The sequence below is a fragment of the Sapajus apella genome, unplaced genomic scaffold (genome assembly GCF_009761245.1).
Source record: "Sapajus apella isolate SASKATOON/1434 unplaced genomic scaffold, GSC_monkey_1.0 scaffold14, whole genome shotgun sequence".
In the NCBI taxonomy this organism is placed as follows: Eukaryota; Metazoa; Chordata; class Mammalia; order Primates; family Cebidae; genus Sapajus; species Sapajus apella.
The window spans coordinates 2,235,872-2,256,755 of record NW_022436954.1 but is presented as its reverse complement, the minus strand read 5'-3'; the positions used below and the strand labels follow the sequence as shown (position 1 = coordinate 2,256,755).

The window sequence follows — 20,884 nt, the reverse complement described above, 5'->3', positions numbered from 1 at the left end:
TCAGTGGTGGTCCTGCACTGGAGTCAAGTTCAGCTCGTCTCTGTGACATTTGGGCAGGGATTTCCCCTCAAAACACTCTCATCCCTAGCCGTGCTTGCAGAAGCTGGGGAGCGATTATTATCCCCTCACTTTTTTTTTATTTGAGACAGGGTCTTTCCCTGTTGCCCAGGCTGGAGTGCAGTGGCTTGACCATGGCTCACTCAACCTCTGCCTCTCAGGTTCAGGCGAGCCTCCCGCCTCAGCCTCCTAGCTAGCTGCGACTACAGGTGTAGGCCACCACACCCAGCTAATTTTTGTATTTTTTTTTTTTTTTTTTTTAGAGATGGGGTTTTGTCTTGTTGCCTAGGTTGGCCTCGAACTCCTGAACCTTCTCACCTCAGCCTCCCAAAGTGCTGGGATTATTTTCCCCTTTTACAAATGAGGAAACTGAGGCCCAGTGATGATTCAATGGAGACCAGAGTGCCTGGGGCTCATGGGAAGCTGCTCATGGGGTTCTTGGGGCTCTGTCCCTGGCTGTCACCTGTGCTGAGGGCTGGTCTGGGGTGGGGACCAGGCTTTGGGGGTGAGAACTTGCGCCTCCTTGTTGCTTCCACCCCAGGCCCTTCCCACGGAGCTCACCTGTTGGAGAGGGTTTCCTCTGCCAGGCATTTTGTCAGGAAACTGTGAGGTAGGGCGCGTCACTCACTGCTGTATCGACGTTGAACAGGTGCAGGAAGATGCCTTGGCTGTTTGAGGTCCTGATGGTAACTTCCATCCCCTGATCCATCCTCAGAGGCCCGGGGCTGGGAGCCCCCACCGCTCAGCTCCACGCACTCCAGGCGTTCCCATTGGCGGGGTCTGGTCTGTGCCCATGGGTCCCTTGTCATGCTCATCCTGGATTATATTCATAGGTGGATGATTCATGGGGAGTGTGACCGGGAATCATGAAAGGGAGGAGCAGGGAGGGCAAGATAAAGGGGAGCGGGCTGGGAAGGGGGTGACTCCAGGCACAGCCGCAAGTCCCTGGGATTTTCAGGGGGAGCTTGGGCTCACAGTGGCCTCTAGTTTGTCCTGGCCCAAAGCAGGGACCTGGGCTATGTCCTGACCTGGTAAGTCTTAGGTTCAGGGCTGTCTGTGGGAGGGAACTTCTCGGGCCTTTGGGTCTCTGTGCGTCGGGGTGGCTCCGGTGGCCCAGGACGCCCTGGAGAAGAGTCCTGGTGGAAGCCAAAATGCAGGGTGGCGGCTGGTGAGGCACAGGAGCGGGCGGAGGCTCTGAGCACAGGTCTCGGCCACAACCACACGCTGCTGATGGTGGGAGGACTTGGGGAGTTTCCCCTGGGAATGAGAGGTTTCCCAGTAGCCATGCTGCAGTGCCCGCTGTGTCTGTGGGTGCTCATGGTCACTCGCATTTTCCCTGTGGCTCCCGGCTACTTTATCCAGCAAGCAGCCCGCTCTCGGGAGAAGCTGGGCCTGGACGTCCCAGGCGGAGGCAGCTCCCTTCCTCCCACAAAGGGCACACCGTCCTTGTCCTCGCTGACTCCCAGAGGTCCAGGGACGTCTGGGGGTGGGGGCCTCCTTGACCCCTGCGTGTGGGCAACAGGTGACTGGGGCGTGGTTAACTCTGTGTGTGTCCAATTGGGTGCTTGGCAAACACAGAGAGTTTTGTCCAAGGCCACCTCGTCCCCACTTGTCCAGGTCGGGAGGGGCCCTGCCTCGTGTGGCCTGAGCTGAGTGAGCACCTCCAGCCTGAGCAGACGGCCCTGGCTCCCCCAGGACACGTCACCTGGAGAGGTGGCCCTCTCAGGTAAGGGACATGCCCGCTGACAGCAGCCTCTGCCCTCTCCCTGCGTGCACAGCTGCTCCCATCTGGGGACCCTCACCCCATGGGCAGATGGGCTTCCACAGGAAGTCGGCAGGACTTTCCCTGGCCTTCTGGAAGGCCTGATCCAGCAAATGCTCTATTGGATTACTCACTTCATGATGGGGTCCCGAGAACTAACTCCCCACCTATCTTTGAAGTGATCTTCAGACCTGTGTGCGTGGAAAATAAGCCCAGAGCTAAATGTTCCCTGAGAGAGTGGCCTTTGACAGAGGCCCTGGGCAGGCCAGCAGGTGCAGGGGACACCACAGAGTGAGGAGGGGCCAGCCAGGCATGCTTCCCAGACGGCCTCTGCCAGTCCTTGCTGGGCTCCAGGACGGCTGGAGGAAGGCAGCTTAGGCCGTGCCCAGCCCATGTGAGTGAGATTGCGTTCTACTTCCTGTTTGAACCTTCTGGACAGGCTTGGCAGGGAGGACACTCATTTTGTAGACAGGGAAGAAACTGAAGACTGGCTTCCGGCAACTGGTGATGGGTCCCAGAGCCCTGCAGCCAGGAGGCCAGCGCTGCTGCTCTCCGGCTCAGGCTGGACATTTCCTGGTGAGAACTGGCTGGACTCCCAGGACCCAGCCACCAGAGACCTCTGTTCCTCATGCTTACCCCCCCAGCTCCAACGGGGGCCCCTTTGCTCTATGGGATGTGGTCTTGGACTTAGAGGGGGCAATGCCTGCAGTTTCTCTCTCACCCACAGAAACTTGGCTGTGAGAGGCCAGAGGGGGACTTCAGGGGCAGAGCCTGTAGAGGTCAAGGTGTCCTTATTGTGTGTGCACACGTGTGAGTTTGTGTGTACACGCATGTGCATATGTGTGTGTGCGTGTGCGTGTGTGGCAGGAGGAGAAGGCTGGGCAGACACTGTTATTTCGGAAATGATGCAGAGGCCTTTCTGCAGGCACCCGCTGAGGAGAGCCCGGGGCCAGGGTCTCCGTGTGCAGGCGCTGGGCTTGGCCCCTGAGAAACGCTGTCTCCCCCGCAGTCCTTCAAAGCAGGAGGTATTTGCCTCACTTTCCAACGCAGAATCTGCAGCTCTGAGTGGTTGTGCAGCTTGCCAGAGGCCATTCAGCTAGTGGAACGCGGGACTGGTGTCAGGCCCAGGGTCACTGGGGGGATGTCAGGGGACCCCAGGCCTGTGTGCTGCAGCTTAGGGCTATGGGTCCCATCTCAGACTTCTTAGTGGGGGGTGGTGGGGGTGAGCTGGAGGGAGGTGCTGTCTGGAGCCCACTGGTCCCCTTGCTGGGGCGAAGCAGGTTTCCCGCGCTGACCCGCTGCCATCAGAGGCGGGGCGCTGACCCTGCGCTGCTGAGCTGTGTTTGGGACTGTGGCCGCCTGTCCTCATCTTCTCCCCCTCTCTCCTTGGCTTTTCATGCACAGGCTCCGTCCTCCTTCCCTGCAGTGGCCCCAGCCTCCCCGCCAAGCTTCCTGGCCCCCGCCCCATCCTGGGCCGGCTGCCGCGGAGACCGTGGGCCGGCGCTGGACGGCGCGGCCTCCAGAAGTGATAGCTAATTGGGGAGAGAAAGGGCCCAATTGTCTGGTGGGGCCGGAAGAGCCGCGTGGGCTGCTGAAAGCGCCGGGAGGAGGTGGCCGCTTCGCCCAGCAGCTGCCGCCGGGGATGTTTGCAGATTACGTCAGTGCTGGCGAGCAGGGGGCGAGGGGACAGCGAGGGGGGCGGGCTCCCGGCGGCCTCCCGCCCCCCAGGCCCTTGGACAATGCTGTCATTGTCGGCACAGAGAGTGGTTAATTCTGGATGAATGGTACACGGGCCTCTTGACCAAGGAGGCCGCTCGCCGCCCCCGTCTGTCCCCTCACATGCCAGGGAGGCCCCGGGCTGGAGTCTGGCGGGCAGGGCTGGCCTGCTTGGTGGCACCGGAGAGAAGCGGGTGGTCCCTTGGGGGCACCGGCTGCAGAGGCCCCCGGCTGGACGGAGCTTCCTGACCTGGGGCTGCACGGCGGCCACTTGGCAGCGCCGGGGCCCCACCTCATCTTGGTTCGAGGACAGAGGCCTCTGCTGCTCCGTGGGGCCAACCTTGGGCATGACCTCCTGGCCAGGTGGCAGCTCGGGCCCCGACCTGCTCCTGGCCCTGCTGGTGGTGATCCTGCTAGCACGCCTCATCCTGTGGTCCTGCCTTGGGACCTACATCGACCACAGACTGGCCCAGCGGCAGCCCCGGAGACCCAAGCAGGACTAGGCCTTGGCAAGCTGTGGCCTCCACGTGCCCTGCACTCAGCAGACCCTTCCGGTGGTGGTGGGAGGGAGGGGAGCAGGGCAGGCTCATGATCCCCACGTCCCAACCCCGGGGCGGGAGCTCAGTGAGGCCTGAGATGGACCGTGCCTGCCCAGACCGACCAGGGCTGTCCCATAGAGGCAACCAGCCACGTGATGAGATGGAAGAGCTGGCCTTGTGGGTCCCTTAGCAGGTTCTGGGGTCCCCGGTTGCAGGGGGTGGTCCTGGGGGTGGGTCTTGCTTTAAGATCTTCTCTACCTCCAATTTCTTATAAGTATGCCTGCAGGAGTTGCTGGGTGAGCCAGGGGACTCAGATGGAGGGGCCACAGACAAAGATGAAAGTGGAGAGCCAAAGCCAGCCCTGCGGCCCAAGGCCACGTCCTGCCTCAGCTCACCACCATCATGACCACTCTCCTCCTGCCTCCTGAGGGACAAGACAAGTGCGGGTGGCTGTGATGGTTTCCCCAGGGCGGACCCCTGGGAGGGTCTCGAGACACACGCGTGAGGCTGAGTTCAAGTCTGGCTCTGGTTGACCCTCTGCACACTCTCCAACAGTCCAAAGCTCAGTGAGGGCACAATGATCCCTGCCTCCCTCCCTCAGCAGGACATCACGTGTGGGACGCTTTAGGGGACAAGCCTGGGGACCGGCCAATGCCCTCTGTTCATCTGTCCTTGCACATGTGTGGATGGGAGGTACCAGGAAGGCCGACGGGGCGTGGAAGTTGATTTGAGGCCAAGCACCCGTGCCCCTGCCCCCACTCCCCAACACATTAGCTGTGATGCGAGCCACTTAACCCACAGCTTGTGGAAGCCCCGTGGTTCTCATGCCGGCTCCACATTACAGCCTCCGGCGGGGAGTTCGGCAAACACCCACGTCCAGGCTCCATGATGTATTTCCTGGGATTGTTCCAGCAGATTCTGGATTGCGGCAAGGGCTGCTGACTTTGCATGGAACAGTGAGATGGAAAGGACCACGATCGGCAGCCCCAGGGAGGAGCATTGAACCAGATACCGTTCCTGCAAGGAGGGACCTGGTGATGCGGCTGCGTCTTGCTCCTTGCTTGGTGACGGGCATGGTGGGGACGCTCCCTCTGGGAACGTGGGCCAAGTCTTCTGAGCACGAAGCTCACAGAGGGGGTGATTCCTGTGAATTCTGAAAGGACTTGGGAGCGTCCAGCAAGAGCAGGAGCTTAGGTTGTCATTCCAGGGCTGGTGTTGCTGACTGGGGTGAATGGCCCCCCCGGGGTGGGCATGGAGCGGGCCGCTGGCTGGGAGCCCCTGCCTTGCTGTATCCTGGCTGAATGACCCCAGGGGAGGGCCAGAAACGCCCTTATCGCTGTTTCTGTGGCACCTGATACACTCACCTACGCCAAGAAAATTTTTTTTTTGGCTTCCGCAGGACCCGCTGTGTGCAGATCCTCTGTTCAAGAGAGCTGCAGAGATGGGGGTGCTGGCGAGCAGGAGCTAAGACTGGCTGGGGTGGGACCGACCAAGAGTTTGAGGGTGGGGTGGTGTCCAGGGGGCCATGTGAGGATGACCTATCGCAGAGGCTCCCTTCTCATTCATACCCTGAAGTCTGCACAGGGCAGGGGCTACGGTGCTCCATTTCCATTTGGCCTCTGTCGTGTCAGCCAGAGGCCAGCCGAACTCTACGGCCACTCCCCTGCGTCACGGACAATTCGCCGCCACCACCGAGGCCTAGGGCTCTGCCTGGATATTCTCGCCTGATCACAGGACTTCGGGGAGGGATGATCTCATTGATCTCTAAGGAAAATACCGTTTGAGCTGGAGAAGCGCTCTCTTGTACATTTTATGGATCTCTTCAAGGAAGAAAAATCACCTTCATTGTCATGAACATGTACCGATGGAGCTGGGATGGCCAGCTGTTCTGGGCGGCCCAGGGCTGTCTTGGTTTTAAAATGGAAAGTCTCATGTCCTGGGAAACCCCTTAGTCCTGGTCACGTGGGATGGAGGGAGTCAGAAGTTCATACAATGTGTCCGTGCCTTGCCAGTTGTTGAGTTTTGTGTAAACCTGTGTGTGGCCTGCATGTCCACATGGGTGGGTAGGATGGCACCTACGCACATACCTGAGGTCACCTCTTGGTCCAGTGAGCCAGAATCCTGGGACCTCTTTTTTTTGAGATGGAATCTCACGCTTTTGCCCAGGCTGGAGTGCAGTGGCGCGATCTGGGCTCACTGCAACCTCTGCCTCCCGGGCTCAAGCTGTTCTCCTTCCTCAGCCTCCTGAGTAGTTGGGACTACAGGCATGTGCCACCACGGCCTGATGATTTTTGTTTTTTTAGTAGAGATGGGATTTCACCACATTGGCCAGGCTGGTCTCGAACTCCTGACCTCAAGGGATCCACCTGGCTTGGCTTCCCAGTATGCTGGGATTACAGGCGTGAGCCACCGCACCGGGCCTCAGACTCCTGGGACTTCTGTTGGAGCCAGGGGTCAGGACAGACTCCTCTACCGGGGCTGCCTGGCAGGGGACAGAAGCGGCCCCCCGAGAACACAGTGACCTGGAAAGATGGTGGAAGGGAGGATTCTGCCAGCCTTCTCTGACACCCCATCTCAGTTGCACTGGTCCATAATTTCTTTTTCTTTCTTTTTTTTTTTTTTACCAGTTTTTTTTTTTTTTTATTATTGTGGTAAAATATACATGGTATAATATTTATATTTTTCTTCAATTATTTTTATTGCATTTTAAGCTTTGGGGTACATGTAAAGAACATGCAAGATGGTTGCATAGGTACACACATGGCAGTGTGATGTGCTGTCTTCCTCCCCATTACCTATATCTGGCCCATAATTTCTTTTCTTTTTCTCTCTTTTTTTTTTTTTTTTTCAAAGACCGGGTTTCACCATGTTAGCCAGGCTGGTCTTGAACTCCCGACCTCAGGCGATCCGCCCACCTCGGCTTCCCAAAGTGCTGAGATTATAGGCGTAAGCCACCGCACCTGGCTTCTTTTTCTTAAGCCAATTTCATTGGTTTCTGTTCCCGGAAACACACAATTCTGACTAATTCATGTATTCTGCATCCACGGGTCAGCATCTCCAGCCTCGTGACGCAGTTCCCGGCTCCGGATAGGCACTCAGGCCATGGCGACCGACTGAACAAGAGGGAGGGTGTGCCCTGGCCTCGTCTCAGGCGGCAGCTGCATTCAGCTGCGGGTAACAGGCAGGTAGACAAACAGTGGCTTAAAAAAGAGAAGCTTTAGCAACATTTTGTTTTTCTTTCTTCATGTAGCAAGAAGTCTGGCATTTGGCATTCCCAGGCTGCGGTGTGGCAGCTTTGTGATGTTCTCAGGGTCTCAGACCCTGCCATAGTTCTGCCCTGCCATCCTCAGCGCATAGCTTTGATCTTCATGGCCACAAGAAAACTGCTGCTACTCCAAGCATCTTACATGAGTTCCAGGCAGGAAGAGAAAGAAATGCAACCCAGATACCCTTAGTTTTCCATCTCATAAGCCAGAATGATGTCACGTGGCCTCCCTGGGGGCACAGGAGGCCAAGAGATGGTGGGGTTTGTTAGCTGGTCTCATTGCCATCCTGAATGCAAAGTTTCAGTTATAAAGAAACAGAGGCAAATGGCCATCAGCAGGCAACTGGAGGGCTCTGCCATGGGCCGCCTGGCCATTCTTTGTATAGGTCGTATTTGTCTTGGGCTGTATTTTGGATATTTGGGCATCTTTTGTGGTGCCCTTATGTGCTGGTTTTGCTGTTGTCTGCCCTTCAGGAATAGCGGCTGCACCAAGCTGTCCTTGGCTTCTCCAACCTGGAGTCAAAGGGTGGAGATTTCCATGGCTCCCCATGGCTCCTGGGGGCCTCCTAAGGAAATGTTTTAATAAGGAAGTCCAAGGCTGAGACAGACACACTCCTTTTTAGAGACACATGGGAACGTGCTTCTGCTCACAGCTGGTAGCCACAGATGCAAACTGCAGCCCATGGAACGGAGACAGTGGAGAGCTGATGGATAAATGAATGATGATCATGGACAGCAGATGCATAAAAGGCATAAAAGGATAGTGTTAGGGCCAGAACCCATCCCCCCAGTTCAAATGTTGAACCTCCAACGCCTAATACTTCAGAATGAGACTATATTTGAAGATATGGTCTTCACAGAGGTAATTAAGTTAAAATAAGTTCATCAGGGTGAGCCCTAATCCAAAGGATGGGTGCCCTAATCCAAAGGATGGATGTCCTAATCAGAGGAGGAGATTAGGACCCAGATACACACACACACACACACACACACACACACACACAGAGAGAGAGAGAGAGAGAGAAAGAGCGAGAGCCAGGTGAGGACACAAGGAGAAGACGGCCGTGTCCAAGCCAAGGCGAGAGGACTCAGGAAGAGACAGTCCTGTGGACCCCTTGGTCTCAGACTCCTGCCTCTAGGACTGTGAGAACATAAATGTCTGCTGTTTGAGCCACCCTGCCTGCAAGCACTCAGCAAGCATTCACTGATGGCTTGCAGTATTCAAGGCACCACGGATACAATGTGGAATAAGACAGAGCACCTGCCCCCAGGTAGCTTACAGTCAGGGAGGTAAAGGGTAGCCAGCAGAGAGACCTGGGAACAGGTGTTAGGCCTGCACTAGGCATGTGTGGTTATTGGACAGTAAAACTGTGGCCATCACAAATTGCAATACGATGTAAATAAAATACATACTGACTCTCGAAGACTTGGCACAGAAAAATAATGTAAAATCTCATTAGCAATGGTTTTATATTGATTATGCATTGAAATGATACTATTTTGGGCGCATTGGGTTAAATAAAATATTTAATTTGATTTCATCTATTTCATTTTTATGTTTTATTGGACATGATATTTTATTTTACATTTAACATTTTTTTTAGGTTCAGTGGTACATGTGCAGGTTTGTTATATAGGTAAAATCATGTCAGGGGGGTTTGCTGTACAGATTATTTGTCACCTGGGCACTAGACTCCATACCCAAGAGTTATTTTGTCTGATCATCACCCTCCCTCACCTTCCACCCTCAAGTACTCCCCAGTGTTTGTTGTTTCCCTTTATGTGACCATGTGTTCTCATCTTTTAGCCCCGACAAGTGAGAACATGTGCTATTTGTTTTTCTCTTCCTGCGTTCGTTTGCTGTGGACAATGGCCTCCAGCTCCACTCATGTTCCTGCAAAGGACAGGATCCCATTCTTTATTATGGCTGCATAGTATTCCATGGTGCATATGTACCACTTTTTCCTTATCCAGTCTACCACTGATGGGCATTTAGGTTGATTCACATGTTCCTTCTAATAGGTGTTAATATGGCTACTAGGAAATTTAAAATTACATAGGTAACATATTATTTTTATTATGGACAGTGCTGTGCTGGGCCTTCATACTGTAGCAAAAGGGTGGTGGGTGAATGCATGGTGTGCTATAGGAACACACAAGGGAGCTTCCTGGAGGAGGTTCTTTTTTTTTTTTTTCTTTTCTTTTTCCTTTTTTTTTTTTTTTTTATAGAGACAGGGTTTCACCATGTTGGCCAGGACGGTTTTGATCTCTTGACCTTGTGATCCGCCTGCCTCGGCCTCCCAAAGTGCTGGGATTACAGGCGTGAGCCACCGCACCCGGCCCTGGAGGAGCTTCTTAACCCATTTGTGCCTGAGGTTGCCATTTTTTGAATTTTTGCAATCAGACCTTGGTGATGACCTTGAGCAGTAGGATATAAATAACTCCCACATGCTTAGCGTTCCAATAATGGAACACTAGGCATAGATGGGCTGAGTAATAATGTTCATATTTCAAACAAGAATCTATAGGATGTGGCTAAAGCAATTCTTGAAGGGAAAGTTTTAGCCCTAAATATTCATATTAACAAATAGGAAGAATGAAAATGTATGAATTAGGCGTTAGGCTCAATATAGTGAACAGAATAGAAATGAAACTAAGAAAAACAGAAGGAAGTTATAAGAGAGGAAATGGATGCATTAAGAAGTGAGATAATTAAAAAATGTACCCAAGTGCCAGATTTTTGAGGAGGCCTAAAAAAGGATGCTGTTAGTCAATTCTATCAAGAAAAAAGAAGAAAACATACATGAAAGTAATAGTCTATGGGGAAACCACCACAGAGACATAACAAGGCAAATAACCACAGGAAACTCGCACTGGGATGGAGAAATGATTTTGAGACTTTGAAAACATAGAAAACATCATTTATTTTAAAAAAAAGACTCCAAAAGAGATGTAAAGTCTAAACAAATTGATTACCATAGAAGAAATAGAAAGTTGTCCAAGTCAACCTTTCCTAAAAAAAAAAAAAAAAAAAAAGGCATCAGGCCCAGAATGTTATATAGCAGGATCTAAACACACCAAAAAGGAACAAGTAATTAAACACTAGTTAAGCCGTCTAAAACATAAAAGAAGGAACGTGGTTTAACTTCTTTTTATGTAACAAGCATATCATTGATACCAATATCCATCAAAGGTGGTGTGGAAAGAGAAAACACACGCCAGTATTGCTTGGGAACATTGATGTAAAAATATTAAATCCCTGAATTAAGCAGCACATTAGGGGAATAAATCATCACAACTGACTGAGTGGAATGGATTTCAGAAATGCAAGGATGGTTGGATATCAGAAAAACAATTAGAAAAGAGGAAGAAATCAGAGCTTCAAACATTAAGAAGGAAAACTATTATTTGCAGAGACATGGATGATTTTCTTGGAAAATGGAAGAGAGTCACTGAAAGCAGTTACAAATGCTAATAACAGAATTCAGCCAAGTGAGCGGGTCTTGATCAATATGGAGAAACCATATACACAGCAATCCATCAGGAGATGAGAAGTATGAAGGACCCCACTTATAAGAGCAACATACAGAGCAGAAACATGGTTGGCCATTGTGGGTGATCGAGTTATGGCTCACAGTGATTCCCTTTAGTCTGTTTTAGGGTGCAATTGCCATGGGTGCTGTAGACAAGATTTATTATGGGCATGAGACCCTGACACTGTCAGGGCTGGTGGAGAAGATCACACAAGGCTGGTGTCCAGCCTGGGGGCCCAGGTGACCTGCAGGGGAAGCTGGTGGCTTTGCCATGTTGCTGAGGCTAGAAGGACTGGAACCTGGATAAGCTGGAGGAAGAGTCTTGCTGGAGGGGGCTGCGGCTGGGAACTGTGGTGGGCTGGGGACTCCACTTGGACTTTCAGAGCACAGAAGCCGACTCTGCTTCCCCGTGGCTGCCAGGTCCTGTGCTTCTGGACCTGTCACTACAGCAGAGCCAAGAAGATACAGAAAAAAGCTATCACATTTTTTGGGGGTAGCGATGGTGGGTGCCTCCATGTAGAGTGAGTCATTGGAGTGGAAGGGTTCCCTGGGCCATGGCACTTTCAGCACTAAAATGGGGGAGGGTCTTGGCCACATTGGAATGGCTAGTCATCCTGTTTATAGGACTTTCTGTGTAGTAAAGAATTAACCTGACCCAAAGAGAGGTCTAGTCTTTGTCCTTGGTTCCCGGGAGGGGATCTCCAGGCACTCGGGATGGCCTGCTCAAGAAGAGCATCTTTGTTTGCCTGTCACGAGGGGGAATTTGGGCCACGCGGTCTCTGTTTGACCTCTGAAGGGGCAGAAGACTAAGGGTCAGCCACGTGGGCATCAGTCCATTAAGCCCACGTGATTGTGATCGAGCCCCAGTTAAAAACTCTGGACACCAGGACTCCGGGGGCATCTCTGCTTGGCAACGCTCCATGCATCTCGTCACGCACCGTTGCTGGGAGGAATTCACGTGGTCCATAGCTCCACTGGGAGAAGGAGACTGGAACTTCCTTGCACTCTGCCCCAGGCATCTCTTCCCTTGGCTGATTTTAATCCTTTCACTGTAACAAACCATAACTGTAACCATCACAGCTTTCAGTGAGTTACTGAAACGGAGGAGGATGAACTTGAGGACTCCCAAACTTGCAATTGCTGTCAGAAGTCAGGGTGGTCCTGCGGACTGTTTCCTAATTTCTGCATCTTCCTTTCCTGTTTCTCCTTCTCTCTCTCCTCCTCTTCCTTGAAAACTGCAGAAGGACATACCACGAGCAAGGATTCCGCCTCCCTCAAGCCATCTCGTCTCCCTCCATCAGTGCAGCCTGAGCTGCCTGTTTCTTGGGTCTCATCCAGAGCGATCCCATGTGCTTCCAGGCAAGTGCAAATGTCTTCTCCCACCAACCCGATTTTCTCCCATAATTAATAGCATGTTGTGCATACCCTATCCTTATTGCCCCATATGAATTTTTGGTGGATTTTCTAGTTTTCCTATGATGAGCATGCATTTTCTTTCTTTTCAAAATGAAGAAGCAAGTGGGTTACACAGGTTGGAAGGTACAGTGAGCAAGGCTCTAGGAAATGACTGTTTTAGGGAGAGGCTTAGGGAGCGGTTGTTCCCTTACTTTTTGAGAGAGGGTCTTGCTCTGTTGCCCAGGCTGGAGTGCAGTGGCGCAGTCACAATCACACAAGCAGTGTGCTGGCAGGAGGGAGGCCCAGCACACACAACCTCCACCTCCCAGGCTCAGATGATCCTCTTTTCTCAGCCTCCCTAATAGCTGAGACTATGATATGCACCACCATGCCTGGCTATTTTTTTTTTTTTTTTTGTAGGGATAGGGTCTCGCAGTGTTGCCCAGGCTGGTCTTGAACTTCTGGGCTCAAGCAATCCACCTGCCTTGGCCTCCCAAAGTGCTGGGATTATAGGAGTGAGCCACCACACCCAGGGGTGAAGTGGACTGAGGCAGGGCAAAGGTGAAGTGTGGGCCCTTGGTCCTGGGCACAGATCACATCACTGGGAATTCCTGCCCATTCTCCCACCAAAGGGTCCACAGCCCTGGGAAAGGGTGGCTCTTTTGGGCCCCCAGCCTGCTCCCAGCTTTTCCTCTGTGGAGGCAGGTGTGTGAGAAAGGATGTAGCCAGACAGGTGCAACACACCTGGGCAGCCTGTGGCTGTGGTTGTGGCCGTGGTCGTGGCCGTGGCTGGTCTGCACCTGGAGGAAAAGATGTTGAGGTGAGACCTTGAGAAACAACTCCCTGATCTCACCACGTCTCCCCTCCAGGGTGGATGAGATGATGCCCCCCCCACTCTTCTGCAGCCGCCTCTTCTGCAGGTGCCCGGCTTCTCCAGACTTGCTATTTTGGAGAGGCAGGTTGGTGGGAGCGACGGACTGTCTCGCCTCTAAGCCATTTGTGGGGCCCAGGGTGTGGGCAGGGGCAGCTGCAGCCCCCTCAGGCCTCTCACTCCCTGCTTGGCCTCTGTAAGGCCGCCCGGGAGCAGCTCACAGAGCCCCCGTGGTGGAGATGAGTCACTTGTTCTAAAAATAAAAGGGGTGAAGTCATGAAATAGTGTATTTCCTTTTTAAGCCCGATGTGCCTGCAGAGGGATCCCCAGCAGTGTGCTGGTGGCAGGGAGGCCCAGGAACCCTGACAAGGTCTGGAGTCTCAGAACGCTCCTGCCCCCACTCATAAGCCCGGGCCTCGGGGACTGGGTGGGGTGTCAATGGTTCCCAGCTGAGTGGGCAAAAGATGGCATGCAGGCTGGGAGCAGGGGCTCACACTTGCAATCCCAGCACTTCGGGAGGCTGAGCTGGGAGGATCACTTGAGCCCAGGAGTTTGGGACCAGCCTGGGCAACACGGCAAAACCCCGTCTCTACTAAGAATAGAAAAAAATTAGCCAGGTATGGTGGCACATGCCTGTGGTCCCAGATACTGGGGAAGCTGAGGTGGGATGATTGCTTGAGCCTGGGAGGTCAAGGCTGTAGTGAGCTGAGATTGCACCACTGCACTCCAGCTTGGGCAACAGTCAGAGCCTGTCTAAACAAACAAACAAACAGAACAATGGCCTGTAAATAACACCCACATTGGGCAGACGGCCTTAGGCTATAAGAGAGGGCAGAGCGTCCTGAAACGCACACAGGGGAAGGGGCGCTGCTCTCTCTTAGGGCCTGCGGGAGGCTTTCTGGAGCAGGTGTTCCTAGAGGCAGAACATGGGGGACTCTGCTAGGCTGGTAGGAAGGGAACGGCATTCCAGGCAGAAGGAACGGTGTGAGCAAGGGCCTGGAGGCTGCAGAGCTCCCGGCAAGCTCAGGACCTGATCCTCTGCAGGTCTCCCCAGACCACCTGGGGAGCGGTGACACATGCAGATTCCCAGGCACGCAGGCCAGCTGGACTCCAAGACCAGGGCCCAGGAATGAGACTAATAATTCCCCTGCATGATTCCCATATTCTGCAAAATTTGAGACCTTCTGGTTCGGATGCTGGTGCATAGAGGAAGGGATAAAGATATACAAATGGAAAAGGCAGGCCGGGTCCAAACTGTGAGGGTTTTGAGGGTTGCCTAGGAGTTTGGATTTTGGCATACAGGCAGGAGGGGACTATCAAGGGTGTTTAAGTAAGGGAGTGCTGCTCCGGGTCATGCTCCTGAGAATGGCCCCTGGGAGTGATGTGGGTGACTGATGGGGTGGGGGAGGCTGGGCAGAGGCTTAGGGGGCAGGGAACATAAGAATTGTGTGAGAGGAAGCTGGGGTCTGAGAGAATAACAGGGGCAGGATGTAGGTCCCCACCCCTGGTTCAGGGGAGAGCCCAGGGATAGTCACCAGCGATCCAGGGATATGTGTGTGTGTGGAGTGTGAGCAAAAGGTAGGGAATTACATGCTTGGTACCAGAAGTGGGGTGGGGGGTGGGGAGGGAGAGAGCAGTGCTGGGTCCCGGAGCAGCAGGGCAGAGCGGTCCTGTAGATGCCAAGTACTCAGGGCGCAGAGTGGGGCCTGGATGCTTGATGGCGGTGTGGGGAAGTGCTTGGGGAAAACAGAGCCCAATGGTGGGCTTCAGGTGCCCACTGAGGGCCTTGGGTGTGGTGGTGGAGGGACCGGGAGGGAGGAGAGGGTATCGAGGGAGAAGGGATGCTGCACAGACTTACCTGGTAGAGAGGTTGTTCCAGGTGTATGTTCAGAGCCAGCCATGGCCTGGGCTTGAAACCCACATCTTCCGCCTCTACCTGGGTGGCCTGGGCACGTGTGCTGAGCCCGGGGTCCAGCTTCTGTCTGTAAGAAAAGGTCAGAACAACCATGTTCTGCAAAGCCCTCAGCACACGTCCTGTGCACAGAGCCCTCCAGCGCTGGCAGGTTGCATTAAAGTTTTTTTGTCCACCCTACAGCCCCCCTGAGACAGAGTCTTGCTCTGTTGCGTAGGCTGGAGTGCAGTGGTGTGATCTCGGCTCACTGCAACTTCCGCCTCCTGCGTTCAAGCAATTCTCTTGCCTCGGCCTCCTGAGTAGTGGGGACTACAGGCGTGCACCACCACGCTTGGCTGATTTTTGTGTTTTTAGTAGAGATGGGGTTTCACCATCTTGGTCAGGCTGGTCTTGAACTCTTGACCTCAGGTGATCCACCCGCCTCAGCCTCCCAAAGTGCCGGGATTACAGGCATGAGCCACCCTGCCCGGCCTGCATTAAGGTTTTAAAACAAAGTCCCCAAACTTCCCCAGGATGCACAGAGCAGTATGTCAGATGGGACATTCCTGTCTCAAGAACTAGATGAAGCTGCAAAGCTGAGACCCAGAGGTGACAAGAGCCCCTGCGTTCCTCTCCCGTCCTGCCGGGTCTGCACCTGGCCAAGCCACGGTGGGGACGCCCAAGAAACCTACACTAACCCCCCTCATCCACAGTTCCACTTTCTGCAGTTTCAGTTACCTGGAGTCACCCGCAGTCTGAAAATAATAAATGAAACATTTCAGAAAAAAATAATTGCTCAGTTTTAAGTGGCGTGCCCTTCTGAGTCGTGTGATGAAATCCCGTTCCGTCTCGCTCGGTCCCCCTTGAGACGTGAATGATTTGTCCAGCTCCTCCACACCTGAGGCCACCCGTCCTCGAGCCACTTGGGAGCTCTCTCAATTATGGGATCCACTGTCTCCATGTTGCAGGGCTTGTGTTTAAGATACTGCTGCCCTTCTTTTACTTAATGATGGCCCCAAAGCACAAGAGTAGCGATGCTGAGGTCGGACGTGGTGGCTCACACCTGTAATCCCACTATTTTGGGAGGCTACGGGAAGTGGATCACTTGAGGCCAGGAGATGGAGACCAGCCTTGCCAACATAGCAAGACCCTGTCTCTACTAAAAATACAAAAATTAGCTGGGCGAGGTGGTGGGCACCTGTAGTCCCAACTACTTGGGAGGCTGAGGCAGGAGAATCGCTTGAACCCGGGAGGTGGAGGTGGCAGTGAGCTGAGATCGCACCACTGCACTCCAGCCTGGGCGACAGAGGGAGACTCTGTCTCAAGGAAAAAAAAAAAAGAGTAGTGATGTTGACATATTGGTATAATTGTTCTATTTCATTATTGGTTATTGTGCATCTCATCTGGTGTCTAACTTTTAGAGAAAACATTATCATGGTGCGCATGTACTGGAGAAATGTTTGTGGATATGTATGTACATCAAAGAGTGTGTGATACTGTTCACACCTTCAGGCTTCCCTGGGGGCCTTGGAATGTCTTCCCTGTGGATAAGGGGGGACCACTGTACTCATAGAGACTGGGGTGCCAGTTGCTGAGTTGTGGAGTTTTGTGAGCCTGGAACGTGGTGGGGTGAGAGAGGGCCTGGCCAGGCTCTGCTGGCATTGCATGGGACATGGGTCTTGCCTGGGGGCAGTGACTGGGGTCTGCATCTCTCCTTTCGAACTCTGGAGGTGGGAAGCTGGCTGGAGCCTCCCCCAGGCCAGAAAGAGGAGAAAGGGCATGAGTGAGCCCCTGCGCTACCCTGTTAGGTGTGGCTAAGTATGGCCAAGATTCCACTTTTCCTGTAGGCAGGAGTTATTGTTAAAGATGGTGAAGTGGGGATTCCATAGAGTGTGGATGGTGCAGGCAGCAGATGGAGGAGGATGAAGCTATTATCTGTTCTGAGCCTCTTTTGTTACACAGCTTCATCTAGTCCCTGACCCGTGCACCCTTCCAGGAAACCTCCTACCTCTAACCTCCTCACTCATAAGATAGACACAGGCTGCCTTACCTCCAAGACTGTGGAAACACTGAGGACACACAGACAGCCTTTGTGATGTCTAAAGGGCAGCTCTTTTCCCCAAATGCCCCTCCTTCCCTCCCTGGAATCCTGAGGCTAGGACCCACAGTGATGGTCAGGCCCAACACCCCATCCTCCACCTCCTTGGAAGCATTTGCTGCCCGTCAGGAGCACAAAGCTCTCTGACCTTCGGCTGTTTCTGTCATGTACTCAGAAGGACAGAAATTAGCAAGGGAATTAGGCAGTGAAAAATGGCCACCCTCTCCCCCTACTCCCTCTTCTCAGAGTCAACAGCAGGGCAGAAGGGGGCGTGGGCTTCGCTGCCACTGGGCATCTATTTGGGGTGTCTTTACGGGTGGCAGGGGGCTTCACAATCCACCTTTTGTAGCCTTCAGCTCACCGAAGTTTGTGGTAAGCTGAGGTGGGCTGGAGCTGGCGTGGACTGGGGACATGTGACGCCATGTCCCAGGTGCCCTGAGGACTCAGGCCTCGGCGAGCTCTCCCCAGCAGCCTGAGCCATCCCAGTGGTGATCTTAACATCTGTGGCAGCAGGTTTCTCAAGGTGTCATTCCTGAGGTCTTCACCCACATCCCCAGCACCCCCACCCCCAGCCCCAGGTGTGATGGTTAATACTGAGTGTCAACTTGATTGGGTTGAAGGATACAAAGTATTGATCCTGGGCGTGTCCATGAGGGTGTTGCCAAAGGAGATTAACATTTGAGTCAGTGGGCTGGGAAAGGCAGCCCTTAATCTGGGTGGGCACCATCTAATCAGCTGCCAGTGAGGCTAGAATATAAGCTAGATACATTACCCACGACGTCCTCCATGGCTGCTGCAGCCAAGCTGGAAGTTTCTGGCAGCATGGAAAGAAGGAGAGGTTTAAGGTTCTCACGGCCGTCGGAGAAAATACCTCGGCTGCTCAGGGACAGTCAATCTTCCCCTAGCTCTCATTTGTAAAAGAAATTTTCCTTAAGGGGCTTCACCTACAAGTCATCAGGAGTAATGGTGATTGGATTAGTCAGTGTCCTCAAGAGAAACTGAACCCATAGGATGTGCTGATATACAGATAGAGACTTATCATAAGTAATCGACTTATCATAAATAAGGAGGCTGGCAAGTCCAAAATCCACAGGGTGAACCAACAGGCTGGAGAGCGAGGACAACCGATACTGTGGCTCTAGTCTGAAGGCCACCTGTGGTAGAAGCAGGTAGAGCTGACCTTGCAGATGGAGCCTGAAGGCCGTTCGCAGCAGAATTCACCCTTGTGTTTGGGTTCTAGCCAGGCCTTCCACTGACTGGGTGAGGCTTACCCACGTTAGGGAGGGTTCATTGCTTTACTGAACATCCTCTAATTTGAATGTTTCTCTCATCCAAAACCCTCACAGAAACACCCAGAATCATGCTTGACGGAATATATGGGTACCCTGTGGCCCATCCAAGTTGTATTGGTCTATTTTCACATTGCTAATAAATGCATTACCCAAGACTGGGTAATGTATAAAGAAAAAGAGGTTTTGTGGATGCACAGTCCCATGTGGCTGGAGAGGCCTCACAATCATGGCAGAAGCCAAAGGAAGAGCAAAGTCACATCTCGCATAGTGGCAGGCAAGAGGGAGCTTGTGCAGGGAAACTCCCCTTTGTAAAACCGTCAGATCTTGTGAGACTTACTCTCTATCATGAGACAAACACAGGAAAAACCTGCCCGCATGATTCAATTACCTCCCACCAGGTTCCCTCCCATGACATGTGTGGACTATTACAATTCAAGGTGAGATTTAGGCTGGGGACACGGAGCCAAACCATGTCACAAGTTGGCACATAAAATTAACCACCACAAGGATGGGGAGTGTTGCCCCCATCTCTACAACAGACACAGTCCTGGACTGTCCAAGTGGGTCCCCCAAATGCACTTGTGTGGGTGCATCATGGTTCTGATTGGAGGACAGATGAGCCACCCATCTCTGGGGCTGGCGTGCATCTCAGGGTGGTCTGAGATTCTTCAACTAGGCTGTTGACCATACAGTCATGTGGCGGCATCTTTTTTTTTTTTTAACAAGATGTTGGGTTTGGAAAAGAAGAAAATGAACACATCAGGTGCTTGAGTGATTTTAAGGGCAGAGCCTTAGGCAAATGCCTGTTGGGAATCTTTGGCTCCCCCAGTCAGTCAATCAGCTCCTTCTCAGCTATGAGCCAAGGGAGCAAAGGAGGATGGGGCTGAGGAAAAAGAAGACCCAAGGTCAGGAAGGAGCGAGGAGACAGTTGAGGAGAAATGAAACCTTGCTTCACCTTAGAGCATTTGTGTCACGGTGGTATTGTGCCCCACGCCAACCTGCTGGGGCTGCCACAGGGAGCAGGGAGAGAGGGGAGAAAGTAGCTGAGATTCTGCCTCCTCCCAGCCTCTACTCTTCCCCTGAGGCCTCCCATTGGCTGAACCTACCCAGAAACCAGAGGGAAAAGGACTCTGGGAAATGTAGTTCCCATTGGCATGTGCACAGATGGGGCAGGGTTAGCAAACCACCTACACACCCAGAGGATGGCTCACTCATTTCCTTCAAGTGTCTGCTCTGATGTCACCTGCTGGAAAATGCCTTCCTTGACACCAAACCACCCCTTCAACCCTGCCAACCTGGCCTGGCTCAGGACTCTCTATTCTTCTGCTAGCCTGCCTTTATTTTTCATCATAGAACTTTGTACCAGCTGATGTTGCTTTAAGTATTTATTTATTGGATTGTCTGCTTCTATTTTTCAATTGGATTGTCTAGTTTTATTTTTTATTTATTATGTTGTCTGCTTCTATTTTTTTATTAATGGGATTGTCTAGTTCTATTTTTAATCAATTGGATTGTCTGGTTCTATTTTTTTTTATTTGTTGCATTGTCTAGAATGCAAGCCCACAAGGGCAGACCATCTGTCTGCCTTGCTCTGTCTTGTTCATTTGAGAACAGTGCCCGGAACGTACTAGGTGCTCAACCACCATTTCTGGGTAGACAGAATCTTCTCCCAGGTCTTCTTTCCTTTGGGTAAATATCCTTAGGTCCTTCAGGCATTCCTCGGGGCTTGCTTTCTGGTTGGTCCCTGCACCAGCTGGCTTCTCCTGGCCCTGCCCCCGGGTAAGGTAGGACGGGTGGTGAGAGGAGTCCCAAGGTGCCAGCGCATGCTGCCTTGAATCTGGTGGCCAAGCGGCCATCAACAGACACAGTCTTAACTCAGCTCCTCTGTGGCTGGTCGAGCTCTCAGTTCTGTTCCATGCAGTGCTCATTGAGCATTGGTCTCCAGGCCACTTACCAGAAAGAAGCATGTGGGCATCACCCTTGAGGGGTTAACAGGTCATTGTGAGAGCCAGACACAGATGCAGTCTCCACTTCTGAGGACAGTCCCGGAGCTAAGGCTTCTTGAGCAATCCATATGGGCAGGGGGCTTTTCTAAGAACATTCCATGTATTCTTTCATCGGCTCCTCACAAACATCCTTCAGGAAGGGGCTGTTATCGTCCCTGGGCTTCAGAGAGGCAAGGCAACTTGCTCCCAGCCCTGAGCTGGTCAGTGGGCATCTGGGGTGCGGACCTGGGTGATCTGTCTGGGGGGGCCTCATCCCTTCACTCCTAGGCAAGCTATCTTCTGGGCACTGCCAGGCTGAATGGGCATGTGGGGACACAGGAGGGGTGAGGAGTTCTGCACTGGTGACACTGAACTCAGCCTTGAGGCTGCAGAATGTGTCGTGGCGGGGTGGGGGGGCTTCCATCAAGGGGCAGGCTGAGGACCCTGTGTAGGGTGAGGCTGGAGAGGGTGGGTCTGGGG

General features: G+C 52.9%; 1 protein-coding gene across 3 annotated transcripts in view; it reads left to right on the top strand.

Moving 5' to 3' along the window:
• Positions 1 to 444: 444 nt before the first annotated feature.
• The window catches only part of SMIM38 (small integral membrane protein 38), a 25,385-nt gene continuing 4,945 nt past the window's right edge, over positions 445 to 20,884 (top strand). The window contains exons 1-4 of one of the 3 annotated variants that reach the window (XR_004270238.1): positions 445 to 1,783; positions 3,224 to 5,932; positions 7,325 to 7,643; positions 12,781 to 12,782. Coding sequence is in view for 1 of the 3 variants with exons in the window: in XM_032282536.1 (XP_032138427.1) it covers positions 3,601 to 4,038 (438 nt within the window). In the remaining 2 variants the exon portion in view is untranslated. Of the gene's footprint in view, positions 1,784 to 3,223; positions 6,208 to 7,324; positions 8,312 to 12,780; positions 12,783 to 20,884 lie in introns of those variants that run through there. The other 2 variants (XR_004270237.1, XM_032282536.1) reach the window with 2 other exon arrangements.